Below are 17,626 nucleotides of genomic sequence, written 5' to 3' on the forward strand. Positions count from 1 at the left end.
CCCCGTTCACACCTGAGACCTTGTAACATTAACAAATCACATGACACCAGGGAGGGAAAATGGCTAATTTGGCCCAATTTGGACATTTTCACGTAGGGGTGTACTCACTTTTGTTGCAAGCAGTTTAGACATTAATGGCTGTGTGTTGATTTATTTTGAGGGGACAGCAAGTTTACACTATTATAGAAGCTGTACTCACTTCTTTACATTGCAGCAAAGTGTCATTTCTTCAGTGTTGTCACATGAAAAGATATAATAAAATATTTACAAAAATGTAAGGGGGGTACTCACTTTTATGAGATACTAAATGTAATACGAACACACATGTATAATGAAACCAAACAGCACGTCTGTAGGAATAAAACCAATTTTATTGCTTCAGCAAATCTCAGGAAACTCTACCTTGGTTCTCTCTGATGTTTTTTGTCCCCTAGTAGAGCTTCTTAATAGTGCAAGAGAACATGGGGGAAATATGAATGGTTACATGAACATTACAACATTCCCACTTAAAGTGACACTAAACTCTGGTTAGGAAAAAAATATATTTTAGTAAAGTATGTATTCTTAACTAAAAAAAGTACCTACTCCCAGTCTCCTTCAAGTTTCCAAATCCTTTTTTTTTTTTTTTGCTGCCATGATGTGACTTTCTGTTAGAGGGTGTCTATGGTCATTCTCCATGGTCCCAATATATGTAGAAAGGTAGTCACCATTATATGTAGGAAAATAGTTCCGAGATGGACTATGACTATGAACCGTGAACTATGGGATTTGTAGTGTGTATAGTACAGTGTATATGGCTGCAACTAATGTGCACTGCTCATTCCAAAAAAAAGGAAAAAGAGGAAAAGGAGAGGTTTGAAAGCTCATGGAAGATGTTCCATGAGATTACAGGGCATTAAGTAGTGGATGTGTGCAAATTATTGTTTGAGAAAAAAGATATTGTTTAGTGTCACTTTAACTCTCTCTTTTTGGGGAGAATTTAAATGAATATAAGATTATTTAAGATATGAATGTAAGACTTCTGGTTCCAGCACCACATGTGAGGGACTGGAGGGAGGAATGGCGTCTCCAGGTTATCCTGACTACAAAATGGACATCCTCGCCCGCGGACGGTGAGTGACTCTAAGTCCACCTCTCACCCGCACAGAGGCAATGGTGAATGGACAAATTCCTGGTCCAAGGCCCCTCCAGTGCCACCACAGCCTCCTGCTCAGATCTCTCACAGCAAGGCCTACTCACAGCCAATATGGCGGATGGAGCCAATCCTCACACAAACCGGCTACCCCTGCAGGCTCTGCTCACCACTTGACCATATTGCCCTCACCACCTGAGGAGCAGTACGCTGGGATATCCCAGGCAGTCACAGCCCCATTGTCCCCCACAATAACAGCAGTGGTCCACAGGGCTATAGCTGCAGGGATCACACATTCCCCGGTAACGCTGTTTGAAAATGTGGTTGTTACATGCGGAAAAAAGAGAAGTACAGACTCTGCTGGGTATGTTTTTGTTTTAATGTTTATTTAGTTTACTGTTGTTTGACACCCCAATCTCAACCCCCTCTCTCAGACTCCTTTTGGCCCCAGCATAAATCGCTTTCCAGAATTTACTATACCTTTCTGAACCCTCTTCTCCTCGAACACACCTCTGAACCCTGTAGACATGATATAGCCATCTCAGGTCATTCGCAGATTTCAGTCAAGCTATCGGGCTTGGTGGCCCAGAACCCCTTAAGAATATGGCGATTCCCAGCATACCTAGCCCATGACAAGACATTCAGATCATAAGCGACACCTGGAAGTTGTTCACAGCCACTAACTCCAAGCACATCGACAACCCCAATTTTTTTGGGGAGACAGGGAAATCGGTCTTATGGGGAAGAATCATTTCCTACGCCTCTGGCTACAAAAAATAATTCACAAATAATACTTTGAGGCGAGCAAAGCTTTATGCCTAGCTCAAGCCAACTTGTCCCTGAACAACTCACAAACCCATAGGGAGGCCTGGCGAAAGGCCAAGGACTGCTTTGATTTGTGGGCAGAGGCTCAGGAAAAAACCCATCAGTCATTACTAGACTTAACTTAACTACAGTTACCATAAATACGGCAATAACTTCTTGCCCGCTTGTGTAGAGGCCCTCATACCCTCACATATATAGCCGCCCTAAAAGGCGAATCGGGAAACCTCCCCACCTCCCGAAAAAGTTTAGCCTCATCCTAGAGGAATTTTACTCGCTTTATGGAAATGACCCTATCAAATTAACTTTAGCCTCATCCTTTTTAGACAAGATCTCACTCCCTACCGTCAACGATTCCCTCCTAGCACAATTAAATGCTCCAATATCCATCAATGAAATTGCACGTACAATCAAATCTCTATCTCTAGGCAAAGCGCCAGGCCCAGACGGCTACATATCTGATTTTTACAAATTGGCCCTAGAAGCCATAACCCCCACCCTTAAATTGGTGTTTCAAAGAATTTTAGACGGGCACCAGTACCTACCCTCTGGTCTCCAAGCCCACATCAAGCTCATACCCAAACACCTCACGGACCAAGGCTCCTACCGTCCTATTTCCCTACTCAAGTTGGACTCCAAATTGCTCTCCAAAATTATCGCAAACAGGCTTGCACTCATTTTACCTTCCCTCATTCTTCCCTCTCAAGCGGGATTTACGCAAGGTAGATCTGCTTCCTCCAATATTAGGAAAGTGCTAACTGTACTAGAAATGGCAATAGCCAATCCAACTGAAGACTCGGCCATAGTTACACTCAATGCCGAAAACGCTTTTGACAATGTCAGTTTTCACTGGTTGAGCCTGGTCTTGTTGAAATTTGGTTTCTCGGGCCCCTTTAACCATCTCATTCAAACAATGTATTCAGCCCCGTCGGCCAATGTGATAGCAGCCGGCCACATTTCTAGCACAATAAGACTGCACAAGGGTACTAGACAAGGCTGCCCCCTCTCCCCCTTTTATCTAACCTAGCAATAGAACCCCTTTCCAGATTCTTACTCTCCCACCCCAATCTCCACGGGATCAAGGTAGGCTCCCAAGAACTCCACACTGCACTCTTGTCCTAGCACCGACCCCAGATCTATCCCAAGACCACTTTGATGTCCACATACCTCCATCGCCAGGATTTCTTGTTTTTCCTTCTGATACCTAACCTAATGCCTGCATGGCCATGCCTAACACCCTCTAAACACCCATCTGGAGAACACACCACCATAAGTTACACTGGAGGGGCACAGTTATGAACTGTATGGGTCCTCATCACAACTGCTGTTTGGTTATACTAGGTTTTATTCCCTCTTTCTTATTGTTTACATCCCTTTGATTTGTTTGACATGTTGGCTCCTCACATAGTCTACCTCTTAGAGCTCTTGACAGTTCCTTGGTTGTAATATCTGCTTGGGTTGCATCCCCCCCCCCAACCTCCTCCTCTATCTCACCTCCCCACTCCCCTCTTTCTCTTTTCTATCCTTTTTCTTCTCTCTCTCTCTCTTTCTTTCTTTCTCCCCTTCCCCTCTCCCTCTTCCCCTCTCCCCTTTTCCGGCTTACCCCCCCTCCCTGCCCTTTATTCCCCCCCCCCATTATTCCTCCCCCCTCCCCACCCCAAAGTAGATGACCTCATGCGATTACTCAAATGTTTCTGTTTTATATATTTTTTAGCTCCATTTACATGCATGTACCGCTATCTACTGTATTACTACCTGAAAACAAAATAAAATCTTCTTAAAAAAAAAAAAAAAAGATATGAATGTATATTTATTTATTTAATTTGATTTTATATTATTGATATTCTAATAACATTGTGTGGTTAATATGTGGGTAGATAGGGGTCATTTAATTCATAGCACAATGTATTTAGTATATGAATAATGAAACTAGACATATTATCCTTGATAAATAAATAGGAATGTTGTAACGTGCACATAAATACCCCTGATTTCCCATGTCTTTTTACTCTACGAATAAACCCAACTAGGGGGTGAAACATGTCTGAGAGATGACCTGAGCAGAGTGTGCTTAGATTGTGCTGGAACAATAAATGAATGTTAATTTTTCATGGAAGTAGTGAGTAATTTCATGATACATGTATGAGCCTGTTTAGGAGTGATACTGTAGAATGGTATCAGCGACACTCCTAGGAGCAGTGTCATAACAAATGTGAGTAATATGAAGATGTAGTATTCTCATCCATGTAGTACAAGTGAAGGACAAATATAAGATTTTATTTATGAATAAAAATACATGCCTATCCAAAAGGACTTTCTTCCACTGAACTTCCATAGCCAATCCATCTGTTCTTTACTGAAGATATCTACAAGTGTTGCATGGTACCTGTATTGGAGCAAAAGAGGACAAACATGAACATAAAAAAATGTAGCTCCCCTAGATTTTAATGTGTTTATAACCCAAAATCTACCATGTTCATACACAAATATTTTCAGTTGCCATGTCCTACCATGGCTTCCACGATCTGGCAATAGTTTGGTTCATTCTGACAGATCAAGGCATTTAAGCTGAACTCCAGGCAGATTTTAAGGACACTTGAATGCAGCTCTTGTAGCTATTTAACTTGAGCAGAGATGGCCCATTAGTCTGCTGCTGCTTCACTGTCCAGTCAGATGGCTAGGAGTGGACAAAGGTTACCACTGTATTCCTTATCTGTAAGTGGTGTCATCCATATGGCTGTGTTGTGCGAGAAGGCTATGTAAATCTCAGGACTGGATAAAAGATAATCAATTTATTTGGCAAATAAATTTCTCCGTTATATGTATTACACCAGTTTATTTCGTTTTTTTGCCTGGAGTTCAGCTTCAAGCTTCGAGATAATATTTCAGGCTGTCAGTCATTTAAACATAGTTTGCAGCATCAGTCTTCATTTATCATCTATCTTTCTTTCTTAAGCCAATCAAAAATAACTAAAAAAGCCTCATTTTTAAAAAGTGCTGACAGAAAGGCTTCTTATGACAGAAGAGACTGCAAGGAAGCCTATAGATGATATTGTTTTTTAGTTCAACCAGCGGGTTGAACTAAAAAAACTAACCCGATTCCCCCATCCACACATTCAATGTGGATGGGGAATCCTCCCCATGGAGCTATTGTATTCTGACAGCGGAGAGACTTCCTCACTGTCAAAATACACTGATCAACGCTGCCAGCTACAGCCTGCAGCGGTGATCGAACTAGGAAAATCCGACAGGGCGGCTGTACAGAGGCCGGTATAATAACTTATGGAGAACCTCCCTGCCCCCTGCCCATTCATGTATTGGAATGAATCCAGTCCCTGCTGAACCGGCTAAATTTCAATCTATGTATAGCAGGCATAGTCTTTTCTTTTAGATGCCTGTCAGCCCTTTTTGCTTTGTGTACACTGAGCTAAGCTGAGCTCAACAGTTTTGGTATGATATGATTCTTTACTGAGATGAAGTAACTCCCATGCGCAAGTGGTTGAATTACCTAAACCCTGGAGATAGACCAGGAGAATATTGAAGCAACGGAAGGAGTCATGAACATCATGGAGCTGGAGGGGATCACCTTGGTCAGTAAGTCTGCCATAATGTGACAACATGCTGTGCAAACAATCACATTATGGCTAAAAGTTTTTAGGAGCCCAATATATTTATTTTTTGTTGGTGGTTTACTTCCACTGTAAGCTTTGTATAACCACATTTTATGACTTGCTCAGTATTTTGTTTGCAGAAGTTCTGCGTTGCATTCATTATTTCTAAAACAATAAACTTGACTTAGGTGTGTGTCATACTCATAACTGAAGGCTTATTTCACAAAAGATCTAATAATTCAGAAAATAGAGCAGTGTTCTTACTGTTCTTGACATATCCGGGCTGCGGTGATCCATGTGGCCTTCTGCTCAGTGATGTGTATGTAGCAGCTGCTGTCATGTGGAGTCCAGCCAAATGGACATTTTGTTGCCTGAAACATATACAATTTATAATTAATAGAAAAATGGATTCTTTCCAGGAAACTGGCTCAACCACCTTAGCCTGAGAACAGCTGAATAACAGAGCTTATGTGAAACCACAATGTGGAAACTGCTTTAATATGACCATATTGTGTTTAGCTGGGGATGCAACTCTAGGAAAAGGCTGTTAATTACTAGAAATTGTAAACCATAAATACATCAAAATAGAGGAAGAAAGAAGCCCACCACACACCCACTCTCATCCTTGAAAGATATTTTGTTATAAGAGTTTTTTTGCATAATTTTAATAACTATATCTTTGAAATGTTGCAAAATAACAGATTGATAAACAGGTCATACAATAGAGCAGTCTTTTTCAACCAGGGTGCCCAGGCACCTTGGGCTTCTTTCTGGGTTCTTCCGGGGTGCTTTGGCAAAATGCCTCAAAATTGGCCCAAAAATTGTCAACAAGCCAGCGAGTGGATCAAGCTTGCCTTTTTGTTACACAAACCACAGGTTTATTGTGCCACATTACAACCTTGGGCACTGTGAAAGCCAGCCACTACCATCCTAATAACCGATGATGTAATTGGTTGATAAGGAGGACATCAGGCACCTGCATCCTTATTTGCCCCTCTCCATCAGTACTGTGGTCACTTTAGCTAAGTGTAGAAGAGAAACTGAGAAAGAAGAGGAATGCTGGAATACTAGTCAATACCAGTGTGCAAAGGGGTGTTATCTATGTAAGAACAAAGCACCCCTAATGTTGGCTATCCTACATATGGGGAAATTGCTGCATTATGTAAAATTATTTGTTTAGTTCTTTGTATTTTAAAATGGGGTGTCTGGAGGTTATGTAAAATTTTAAAGGGTGACATGGCTAAGAAAATGTTTAGAAACACTGCAATAGAGTTTACAGGGCAATGCCATATTTTATGAGAATGCCTGTATTTACACCAGGTCTTTATTTAAAATGGATTATTCCTTATCATGCCAAGCTGGATGCAACCCTATCTGTGGCTTAAATGTAACCATTTCAGCCCCATGTGGCTGCTATGGGGCAGGGTGGTGAGAGACAGGGACTAATAGGGAGGGTGCCCAGGCAAATTAAACATGGAAAATCTAAATGTTAAAATATAACAGACTCGGTACTATAATTTTCTGGTTCGGAGAGACGTTACAGTGGACCCTGCCCCCCTGTGAAGTCTCCCATTTAGAAGAGCTGTCATCAAACGCAAAGAAGGAGTATTCAAGATCCCAACTAGTCCCAGCTGTCTTGCTTTCAATGTTCAGCAAGCAGCATTTCTACTGGGTGGCGGTTCAGTCTTCTTCGTGTAGGTGTGGATTTATTGCCTTCAGAGCATCTACTGCGGAGTACCTGATCAGCACTCTGCAATTACCCCCGAAATCTTGACACAGTTTTCCTGGGGCTGTCAAATTGTCACAGGTTGTACCACAGGTTGAATTAGTAATTGTGCGCATGAGAATACAAAACGTAATAATACTACATGGTTATTATTATTGCTGCTACAGCTCTTTTTTTGTTTTTTTGACAACTACTGGATCACATTTTTCAGCACTTGCTAAGGCAGTGGAAGGGTGAGAGGCTTTAGAATTTACACCAATATCCCAAGATTTTACAAGCTATTCATAGCACTGGTCTCTAGTTATGTACCAACAGCTCTCCTTATACCTGAAAATGATTTATAAATGTTTTATGTTATTGTCTAAGCAACAGTTATACCCCTGAGCCCTTTCCAGTATGTTTTGCAGTTCTGTATATCCAAATTAAAGTACAATTTTTTTTTTTTTTTTTCTAAGAGTAAGAAAATTTTATTTGAAACAACTTAAACCTGCATCTAAATACAAAGTACAATTATTTTAAGGATCTAGTAAATTGTAAGGTTAATCCAAGATTTATTTAGTAGTCAAATTCAATCATTTTAAGTTTGTTCTTTCTGAGACTTTCTGGAACTGTAGAATAGTGTCTTGATATTAGGATATTCCAAAAGTTGAAGATTACATAATATCTTAATATCTGACGTTGATGTTCCCAATAAAAAAACAAAAAAAAAAAAAAAAATACCACTTATTCACATTTGTCATATTTAAAGTGACGAAGAGTAAGTGCATGATTAAGCTCTGGGACAGAGAGAAATGTGTTAGGGGGCATGGCTTGGCTGGGGCCCAGGCTGGGGCAGGATCTTGCACCTTTTTTTTGTCTGTTGTATAATTGGAGCTGAGATGGGCTCTGTCCTTGCCTGCACTTCCAGCCGTGTACTACAGGAGAGGACCTGAGGGAAGCCTTGAGTGGCACCCCCTTTATATTGTCTGGTTCTAAAGAGTAAGTGTAAAGTACAGAAAAGAATACCAACCATTGAGAATTCAGCACTGATATAAATTCAGTAAACTGAAATCTGATTAGCTGCTATTTATTGTAAAAATAAACATAACTCCATTATGACTTACCCCTCCATTTTCCTTAAGTAAAACCTTTAGGTCCCAAAATATAAAAAAATATGTTGATACTTAATAAAAAACCTGCCAAAATTTCCATATATAAAATGCTGGTATAAAGTGGACCATGTGATTAACCTACCCAGAAATGCTAGAAACTATAACAGTTTCCTCGCCTCCAAAAAACTATGTGAACACCATAAAACTGTCAGCAAAACATCACAAACTTGTTTATGAAATTGTAATGTTTAGTTCCCTCTAAACAGCCATAACTACATAAAGAATCATTAGTACCTTGACATTAGCTCCCCATATGTTCCATGATATACCATCACACTGGTAAAGCATTTGGCTCTTATCATCAAAATGCAGGAGTCCTTTTAAAGCTGGAGTACATTTCTTAGGAAAGGTCATTCCTTTTTCCTACAAAGACATAACAGAAAACCGTCAAAATTAGAGTTTAATAAATAAGTAAACAATATTTTTCTATTAATGACAGGATGTATTTTGAACTAATACTACATACACCTAATGCAGAACTAAAGTGCTTTAAAAAAATGATAGCAGGTAGGTTGTTATTGCAGAGAAGGCCCTGCCTTACCCGCTAGTAATTTTCTCCTGAATGTACAGTGATCCTTACATACACAGCTCAGTGTACATTCTTGGCGTGGCTTTAGTGTTGGATGCCTGTGTGCTTGCATGGTGAGGATCAGGTGACGACAAGGTGGGACAAGGGGCATCATGAATGCTGCATCATTCGAGAGTCACTTTTGCAAGTAGGAGAGGCCTTTACACTATAAAAAGTTCCCATCCACAACACTGTGGACTTTAGTCTCACTTTAATGTAATACTAAAGTCTTGTTTTTCTTTTTTTTTTTTGTATAAAAATAGCAAACATACAGTATTATATTTAACTGCTGTGTAGTGGTTTTGCACAGGGCAGCATTGATTATCCTCCCCTCAGGTCCATCTCCGGCACTCCTGGCTCCTCCCTCCTGCGGAGTGCCCCCAGAGTAAGAAGCTTGGTATGGGGGCACCCGAGCCGCTGCTGTGTTAGACCATTCAGACATGAGCAGCGGCTCGGCTTCGCCCCCTTCCTATTCTCATTGGCTCACATACTTTGATTGACAGCAGCAGGAGCCAATGGTGCCTACTGTGTGCCTCAGCCTATCAGGAGGGAAAGTCCTAGACAGCGGAGTATCTCGTGCAACATCGCTGAATCGAGATGGGGCTCACAGAATGCATTAAGATAAAAAACCTTCTGCCTTTAGAACCACTTTAAGGGCCAGTGTTGATGGGCTTTTGTTCACTTCCAGCTAGTTTTGATTCCTATACAAGTCTATAGGAATGCAAAACCTGCCCTGAAGCAAGTCAATTACAGGTCAAAAGGATGTCAACTGCAGGTCAAATACACTTGTCAATTTATTCTGCATGATTTCAGAAGTGTCTTATAGTAATTATAAACTGATCCCATCATCCAAAAGGCCAACAAAGCAGGTCCTAAGTGGGGTGGAGATAAAACAACAGACAGCAGTATGACCTAACCATAATTTGTCCTTCCATATCCTATGTATTACAAAACTCATTCAATATTACTGTAAAAACAGCCACATACCTGCTTAGAAGTATCAGAAGATATGGCCCTGTCTGACTGTGGAAGTTCTGTGTTCTGTGCAGGCACTTTTATGCTCTTCTGGCCATGACTCCTTACTGATAACTTGGCTGACTGGGTTGAGTTAAATGATGGCTTTTCTTCTTCCACTTTCAGTGACACCATACTGTGATACTACATACAAGGCAAAAATGTGTTACTTTTAAGAAATAATTGACATTTTAAGTTTTTTTTTTAAAGTAAACTTAACACTAAGGCCAGAGGCTTAACTAGAACCTTCAGGGCCCCAATGCAAGAAACCATGAAGGGCCCCTGGGACCCCTGGTCGGGGCCCTTTCCTTCAAGCCTGGGGCTCTTCCCACTGATCCTGGGGCCCTTTACTCTCATTGTGGTGCCTTTTATTATGGTCCCGCAGTGGGACTTTTTCACAAGTTCTGCAGTGGGCCCCCTTCCTGCCATCTTGGGGCCTCCCCAAGGTGGTGGAATGCCAGGGCCCGGTTGCAAGGGTGACCTTTGCGATCCTGGAAGTTCACCCACTGGTCTCAGTAGTTTTTATTTTTTGTTATTTTAATTGTATTATTTTTTATCATTTTATTTTATTTTTTTTACAAAGTCACTGACTATGACTCTGTCCATTCAGAAAAGGAAGGAGCTGGTAAATTACATATTTACCGACCCCTTTCTGGTTCTCTATTGTGACACATCCACTGCAGGGGGGGGGGAGCAAAGTGGGGGGGACCAGGGGAGTACATAGGGGCCTAGAGACAGCAGAACACAAGTGAACTGGATAGGAGGAGTGGCGGTGGTAGCATACAGAGGAACCAATCTCTTCCATTTTCCTCCTGCAGCTACAGGAGGAAAAAAGAGGGACAGTGATTTCTCTACATGCTGCACCCGCCGCCCCTCCTATCCAGGTGTACAGGGGAGCCGCACAGGCCCCCTGGAGCATGGGGCCCGGTTGCAATTGCAACCCCTGCAACCCCTGTAGTTACGCACCTGACTAAGGCCTCATGCACACTGCTGCTGTTAGACTCCCTTTTTTGTGAGTTTAGGCATTTTTATTCTGCCCTTGAACTCCCCTAATTTTATCCTAAGTGTCTATGCACACATTAATGTTTTTAGCAGTTTAATAGCAGAGAATTTTAGAGGTTGTTTTTTGAACACCCTAAAATCACGTTCAGGAGAGGCAATTTTGACCAAAAAATGCTGAATACTGTTACACGTGTAAACTCGCATACTTGCCAATGAAATAAATAAATGGCCAAACTCCAAACTCTGCTAAACTCATCTAAACTGTTTTGAAAAAAATGCAGCTTAGGTGAGTTTATAATGCTGATTTTCTCCTGTCAGGATGAACAGCGTTTACAAGAAACCAGTGTGCATGAGGCCTAACACACACTGAGCTAATTTATATTACCCTCTCCATCCTCAGCTGCCTTCTTACCTAATTCAGGTAGGTGAGTCCAGCCATGTCCTGCTGTAATGTTTACTTCTGGCTGGTCCTTTTCATCCGCCTACCTACTCATGAGTGTAAAAACTCAAAGACTTTTTATGGGGATTTCTCCCGGCTATCCAGAGACACAGAGGCGGTGGGAAAAAGAACAAGGTAAATATCATAGCCGGATGTAGCTGGACTGGGTACCAAAACTAGGTAAGTATGTAGCTGAGGAGGGGAATAGTGGGTTAGATCAGCTTAATGTATGTTTAGATCAACTGTTATATGTTTTCATGTGCATATCTTGTAATATTTAGCTGTCACTTTCGAACGGTTACTTACTTGATAAATGGTATCAGTTCCTTTGTTGTATACAGATGAAGGTTTAACCTGAAAAAAGAAAGATAAAACATATTTTTTGTATATGAATAGGTTGTATTTTTTCATAGTGTTCTAGTGTAGCAGCCAATTGTTGGGTGTAAGTACTGTTCAATGACCAAGGGAATGATGTCACTGTTCCCCCAGGTTGCTGACACTGCTGATTTCAGTGCTTGTAGTGATGGAGGAAGAAATGGGAGCCCAGGCAAGGTGAGTATAAGGGGGTGAGGGCAGGGGGCCCTTTACAGGGATATTGTCAGTTTCGTTTGCATGGGCTAGGGGAGCGTTTCTTTAGGCAATACAGAAGATTTGTCATCAACCTACCACAGCCTTCTGACAAAAAGAGCCCTTACCACACTGATGAGGTTGCCATGATGTGGCTTTTTGCTCCAGTCAGTATGCATCCAGTGTTACATGACAGTGCAGTACAGCAACATTTTTCAACCAGTATGCCCAGGCAAAATGCCTAAAAATTCCCCAAAAATTGTATACAAGCCATTGGGTGGATGAAGCCTGCCTTTAAGTTACATAAAGTCACAGGTTTTCATTCTGCACCATTACAAACTTCCAGCTACCAGCATCCACTCTTTTTACTTTTGTATCATCTATATACTTTTTATATTTTGTTTATTAAAAACAATTTTAAATAAGCTTTGCAAGTAGTTAAAAATGCATTTAATAATGTGAAGCGATAATAGAGAACTTACCTTATTGCTGCTATTTTTACTTAACGCTACAATCTGTACACAGGCTGTATAAATAGGCTATTAGAATTAAATTTGCAAGTTGTGCTGAACTAGAATTAATGGTCTGTAGATTTACTACATTAGGGCGTTCTGTTTAAGCGTAAACGTGAACCTTGTCATTAACCGCCTAGGGCAAACTTGGATATGTCTATGGATAATTGGAAATAATTTTACTATTTGGGTGCTGGGCATTCCAAATCATATTGCGACATTTGGGTATTATCTCATATAATTAGTGTGCAAGTCAAACATTTCCCTTGGGTGCCTATTAAAATACTTTAAAACCCAAGTTTCAATTGCTGTGGAAATTGTATGTTGTGTCCAGATTTTACATTGCTTGGAATGCAGGATTAGTTTTCACTGCTTACTTTGTAGACTCCAACAATGCAAATGAGCAGTGGAGTTTGGTATGGTACATGTATCTATATATATATATATATATATATATATATATATACAGTACTGTATATATATATATATATATATATATATATATATATATATATATATATATATATATATATATATACAGTATACACTACTTTGCACAAGTTTTAGGCAGGTGAAGAAAAATAATAGTGTTAATAGTTTATTTTCAATAATTAACAAAATGGAAAGTAAATGACCGAAAGAGAAATCCAAATCAAAATTTGCCCTCAAAATAGCATAAATTCTTCAACACTTGCACACAGTTTTCGAAGGAACTCAGCGGGTAGGTTGTTAAAAACATCTTCAATATCTAACCACAGATCTGTGGATTTAGGTTGCCTCAAATCCTTTTGTCTCTTCATGTAATCCTAGACAGACTCGATAATGTTGAGATTAGGGCTCCGGGGGGTCCAGAGCACCTCAGTTTCTATGTTTTCGTAAATAGTTGAATCCCTTTTTCAGAGGTATGACTTTTGGCTACAAATCTTCAATGAAGACCCCTTCTGACCAGACTTCTCTGGACAGTAGATGTATATACCTGGGTCCCACTGGTTTCTGACAGTTCTGTTGGCACTGCTGGACATCTTCTGATGTCAAAGTGAAGTAAGCATGATGTGTCTTTCATCTGCTGCATTAGGTTCCTTGGCTGACCACTGCATCTACGGTCATTAACGTTGCCATTTCTTTGTGCTTCTTCAAAAGAACTTGAAAAGCACATCTTGCAACCCCAGTCTGCTTTAAAATGTTTGTCTGGGAGAGACCTTAAGACGCTCATAGTGCTTAAGGCATATAGAGCTGGTTTATTAAATAAAAATTGCACTTACATTAAGGACAATGAATTTGAGCGATATGGGATAAAATCTTGCACAGCCGCCTGCAGTGCAGTCCACGCTAGTTGACGTCACTTTGCTCTGCCTTCATCCCAGTCAATGCCTTCTTAGAGGAAATGCATTGGATTGGAGCTAGGAAAGTGACGTCAACTAGCGCGGACTGCACTGCAGGCGGCTGTGCAAGATTTTATCCCATATCACTCATTTTATTGTCCTTGATGTAAGTGCAATTTTTATTTATTAAACCAGCTTTATATGCATTAAAGCACTATGAGCACTTTCCATTTTCTTTTATACCCACATGATGTGACTAACAAGATTAAGGAGCACCATAAGCCTGGATACATTCCCTGGACAAGGCTGGCTGACCACTTGTCTTCAGAGCCGCTTCCACTCACACGCATATGATCTCTTGGTGGGATCATTTGATTTGGTTAGCGGCCAATTTCCACATGTAGAGCACAGTGGTGACACACTTTCCTTTGTGGATTATTTCAGCTGCACTACAAACAGTTTGTTGTATTTGGATGTGGGAAAGTTGGAGCATCATCTCTTCACTAAACACATTGAATAGTTGGAGCACTGGATTATTGCACCATTTATTATTTGTCATTTTTTATGAACAGATCATGGCTACTTATTCACAAAAAAAAATATTTTTGATATAATTCACTTACCCCGTTCTAGGCAACAAGAGTTTAACTTATCTAGTGACACTTTGCCATTTATACATTCACTATTGTTTGATTTTGCTTTTTGCACATTGTTTATTGCATCTGTTACCTATTCACTTTTAAAATATTATCTCATTCAAAAACAGTGCATCTTATTTATTTTACAATGATATTTTCTCCTCACTATTCAAGGAGAGTTTGATTGCAGAAGTTTTTTTTATTTCACATATTTGCAGTTGAGTGCACCTTTTTGTATTGTTTAGATGCAGTATAACTACATTGTGTCTCGCTGCTTTGCTTGGTTTTGCCATGGTGTATGACCTGTGACATGAAACTGTCTTCCACAGCCTCACCTTCACTGTTTAGGAAATATTCGCCCTGTATGCAGCCGCTGACACCAGCGGCTCATGTGCTCTGAAGGTTCAGCAGACCTTCAGAGCTCCTTGCCGACTCCTTGCCGGAAAGGGAACTACCGCGCATGCGTCATCGTGGCTCCGGCCACTCACAGTGCCAGAGCCGTCGAACCCAGAGGAGAGGCAGAGGGAACATGACAGCTCCCTTAGCGGTGTCCAGGCGACCATGTGGGGGCTTCGTTCTAAGGTAAGCATTTCATAATGTGCTAGTATGCGATGCAGGTTTTTTTTTTTGTAATCAGGGAATACTACCACTTTAAGCCTCCTACACAGCAGTTTCTGTTTCAGTTAATGACTGTGTTGCAACCTACAGTGCCTTGCGAAAGTATTCGGCCCCCTTGAACTTTTCGACCTTTTGCCACATTTAAGGCTTCAAACATAAAGATATAAAACTGTAATTTTTTTGTGAAGAATCAACAACAAGTGGGACACAATCATGAAGAAATTTATTGGATATTTCAAACTTTGTTGACAAATAAAAAACTGAAAAATTGGGCGTGCAAAATTATTCAGCCCCTTTACTTTCAGTGCAGCAAACTCTCTCCAGAAGTTCAGTGAGGATCTCTGAATGATCCAATGTTGACCTAAATGACTAATGATGATAAATAGAATCCACATGTGTGTAATCAAGTCTCCGTATAAATGCACCTGCACTGTGATAGTCTCAGAGTTCCGTTTAAAGCGCAGAAAGCATCATGAAGAACAGGGAACACACCAGGCAGGTCCGAGATACTGTTGTGGAGAAGTTTAAAGCCAGATTTGGATGCAAAAAGATTTCCCAAGCTTTAAACATCCCAAGGAGCACTGTGCAAGCGATAATATTGAAAAGGAAGGAGTATCAGACCACTGCAAATCTACGAAGACCTGGCCGTCCCTCTAAACTTTCAGCTCATACAAGGAGAAGACTGATCAGAGATGCAGCCAAGAGGCCCATGATCACTCTGGATGAACTGCAGAGATCTACAGCTGCGGTGGGAGACTCTGTCCATAGGACAACAATCAGTCGTAAGCTGCACAAATCTGGCCTTTATGGAAGAGTGGCAAAAAGAAAGCCATTTCTTAAAGATATCCATAAAAAGTGTCATTTAAAGTTTGCCACAAGCCACCTGGGAGACACACCAAACATGTGGAAGAAGGTGCTCTGGTCAGATGAAACCAAAATCAAACTTTTTGGCAACAATGCAAAACGATATGTTTGGCGTAAAAGCAACACAGCTCATCACCCTGAACACACCATCCCCACTGTCAAACATGGTGGTGGCAGCATCATGGTTTGAGCCTGCTTTTCTTCAGCAGGGACAGGAAAGATGGTTAGAAATTGATGGGAAGATGGATGGAGCCAAATACAGGACCATTCTGGAAGAAAACCTGATGGAGTCTGCAAAAGACCTGAGACTGGCATGGAGATTTGTCTTCCAAAAAGACAATGATCCAAAACATAAAGCAAAATCTACAATGGAATGGTTCACAAATAAACATATCCAGGTGTTAGAATGGCCAAGTCAAAGTCCAGACCTGAATCCAATCGAGAATCTGTGGAAAGAACTGAAAACTGCTGTTCACAAACGCTCTCCATCCAACCTCAATGAGCTCGAGCTGTTTTGCAAGGAGGAATGGGCAAAAATTTCAGTCTCTCGATGTGCAAAACTGATAGAGACATACCCCAAGCGACTTACAGCTGTAAACGCAGCAAAAGGTGGTGCTACAAAGTGTTAACTTAAGGGGGCTGAATAATTTTGCACGCCCAATTTTTCCATTTTTTATTTGTTAAAAAAGTTTGAAATATCCAATAAATTTCGTTCCACTTCATGATTGAGGTCCCACTTGTTGTTGATTCTTCACAAAAAATAACAGTTTTATATCTGTATGTTTGAAGCCTGAAATGTGGCAAAAGGTTGAAAAGTTCAAGGGGGCCAAATACTTTCGCAAAGTACTGTATATATATTTCTCTTTTTTGGAGTGGATACTACTGCTATTTTAGTGCACACAAATGCGTTGTTAACTAAAAACATAGGACAAATTGCAGATTGCCTTAGGCCATAAGTTAGTACGTTATGGATATATGCAGGAGAAGCAGAAGCTATTGAATGTGTCATTCAAATGTATAATGAAACATGTATTCTTTCTTATTTAGATAAAGTTTATGTGTGATTCCTGTTTATGTATAGTTCTTACAGATTTTCCATTTCCAATAACCCGAAGTCTCTTCTTTCCAGTTTGTACAAGACTGATATCTTCAGATCCATCTCCTCTAATTCCCCCATTTGTCTTCTTCATATTAGGAATCAGAACTTCTGCTAGACCAATGCTGCAAGTGCTCCATTTTGGTTGGGAGGTGCAGTTTTGTAGACGTTCTCCAGCATTCTTTTGACAAATACCTGGTGAAAATAAAGTAGGCACTAAGCAGAGCACAGTTTGCATGTAACACATATGTAAATCTTTAAAATGAAATTATTTTATTTGTTCTCTTCTGGTGTGCTAAACTTACTATTGAAAATGTTTTGTTAAATCTGTTTAATAAGTGCCAAAAGTATCTTTTGATTTTCCTAGAAATCTTGTGAGCTGATAACTTTCTGTGCTCTTTGTACAGGGTGGGGTACAAAGAGGGGTAATGGAGATGAAGAGGAGGTCTCAGATGAGGAGAGGTTTGTGTCAGAAATGAAATAGGCAGGGCTGACAACTCATTCTGAGCTGGGTTGTCATGTTAAAGAGGAAGGTATAATTCTG

At 40.5% G+C, this 17,626-nt stretch overlaps 1 protein-coding gene across 1 annotated transcript in view; it reads right to left on the minus strand.

Annotated features, from left to right (window-relative positions):
* The window catches only part of FREM1 (FRAS1 related extracellular matrix 1), a 226,311-nt gene that overhangs the window by 8,499 nt on the left and 200,186 nt on the right, over window positions 1-17,626 (minus strand). The window contains exons 31-36 of the mRNA XM_082264047.1: window positions 17,075-17,277; window positions 11,772-11,819; window positions 9,998-10,168; window positions 8,677-8,805; window positions 5,830-5,936; window positions 4,251-4,340 (exon numbers count right to left, since the gene is read on the minus strand). Coding sequence (XP_082120173.1) covers window positions 4,251-4,340; window positions 5,830-5,936; window positions 8,677-8,805; window positions 9,998-10,168; window positions 11,772-11,819; window positions 17,075-17,277 — 748 coding nt within the window. The remainder of the gene's footprint in view (window positions 1-4,250; window positions 4,341-5,829; window positions 5,937-8,676; window positions 8,806-9,997; window positions 10,169-11,771; window positions 11,820-17,074; window positions 17,278-17,626) is intronic.

This window comes from Pelophylax lessonae (genome assembly GCF_965119305.1).
Source record: "Pelophylax lessonae genome assembly, chromosome: 1".
Lineage (NCBI taxonomy): Eukaryota > Metazoa > Chordata > Amphibia > Anura > Ranidae > Pelophylax > Pelophylax lessonae.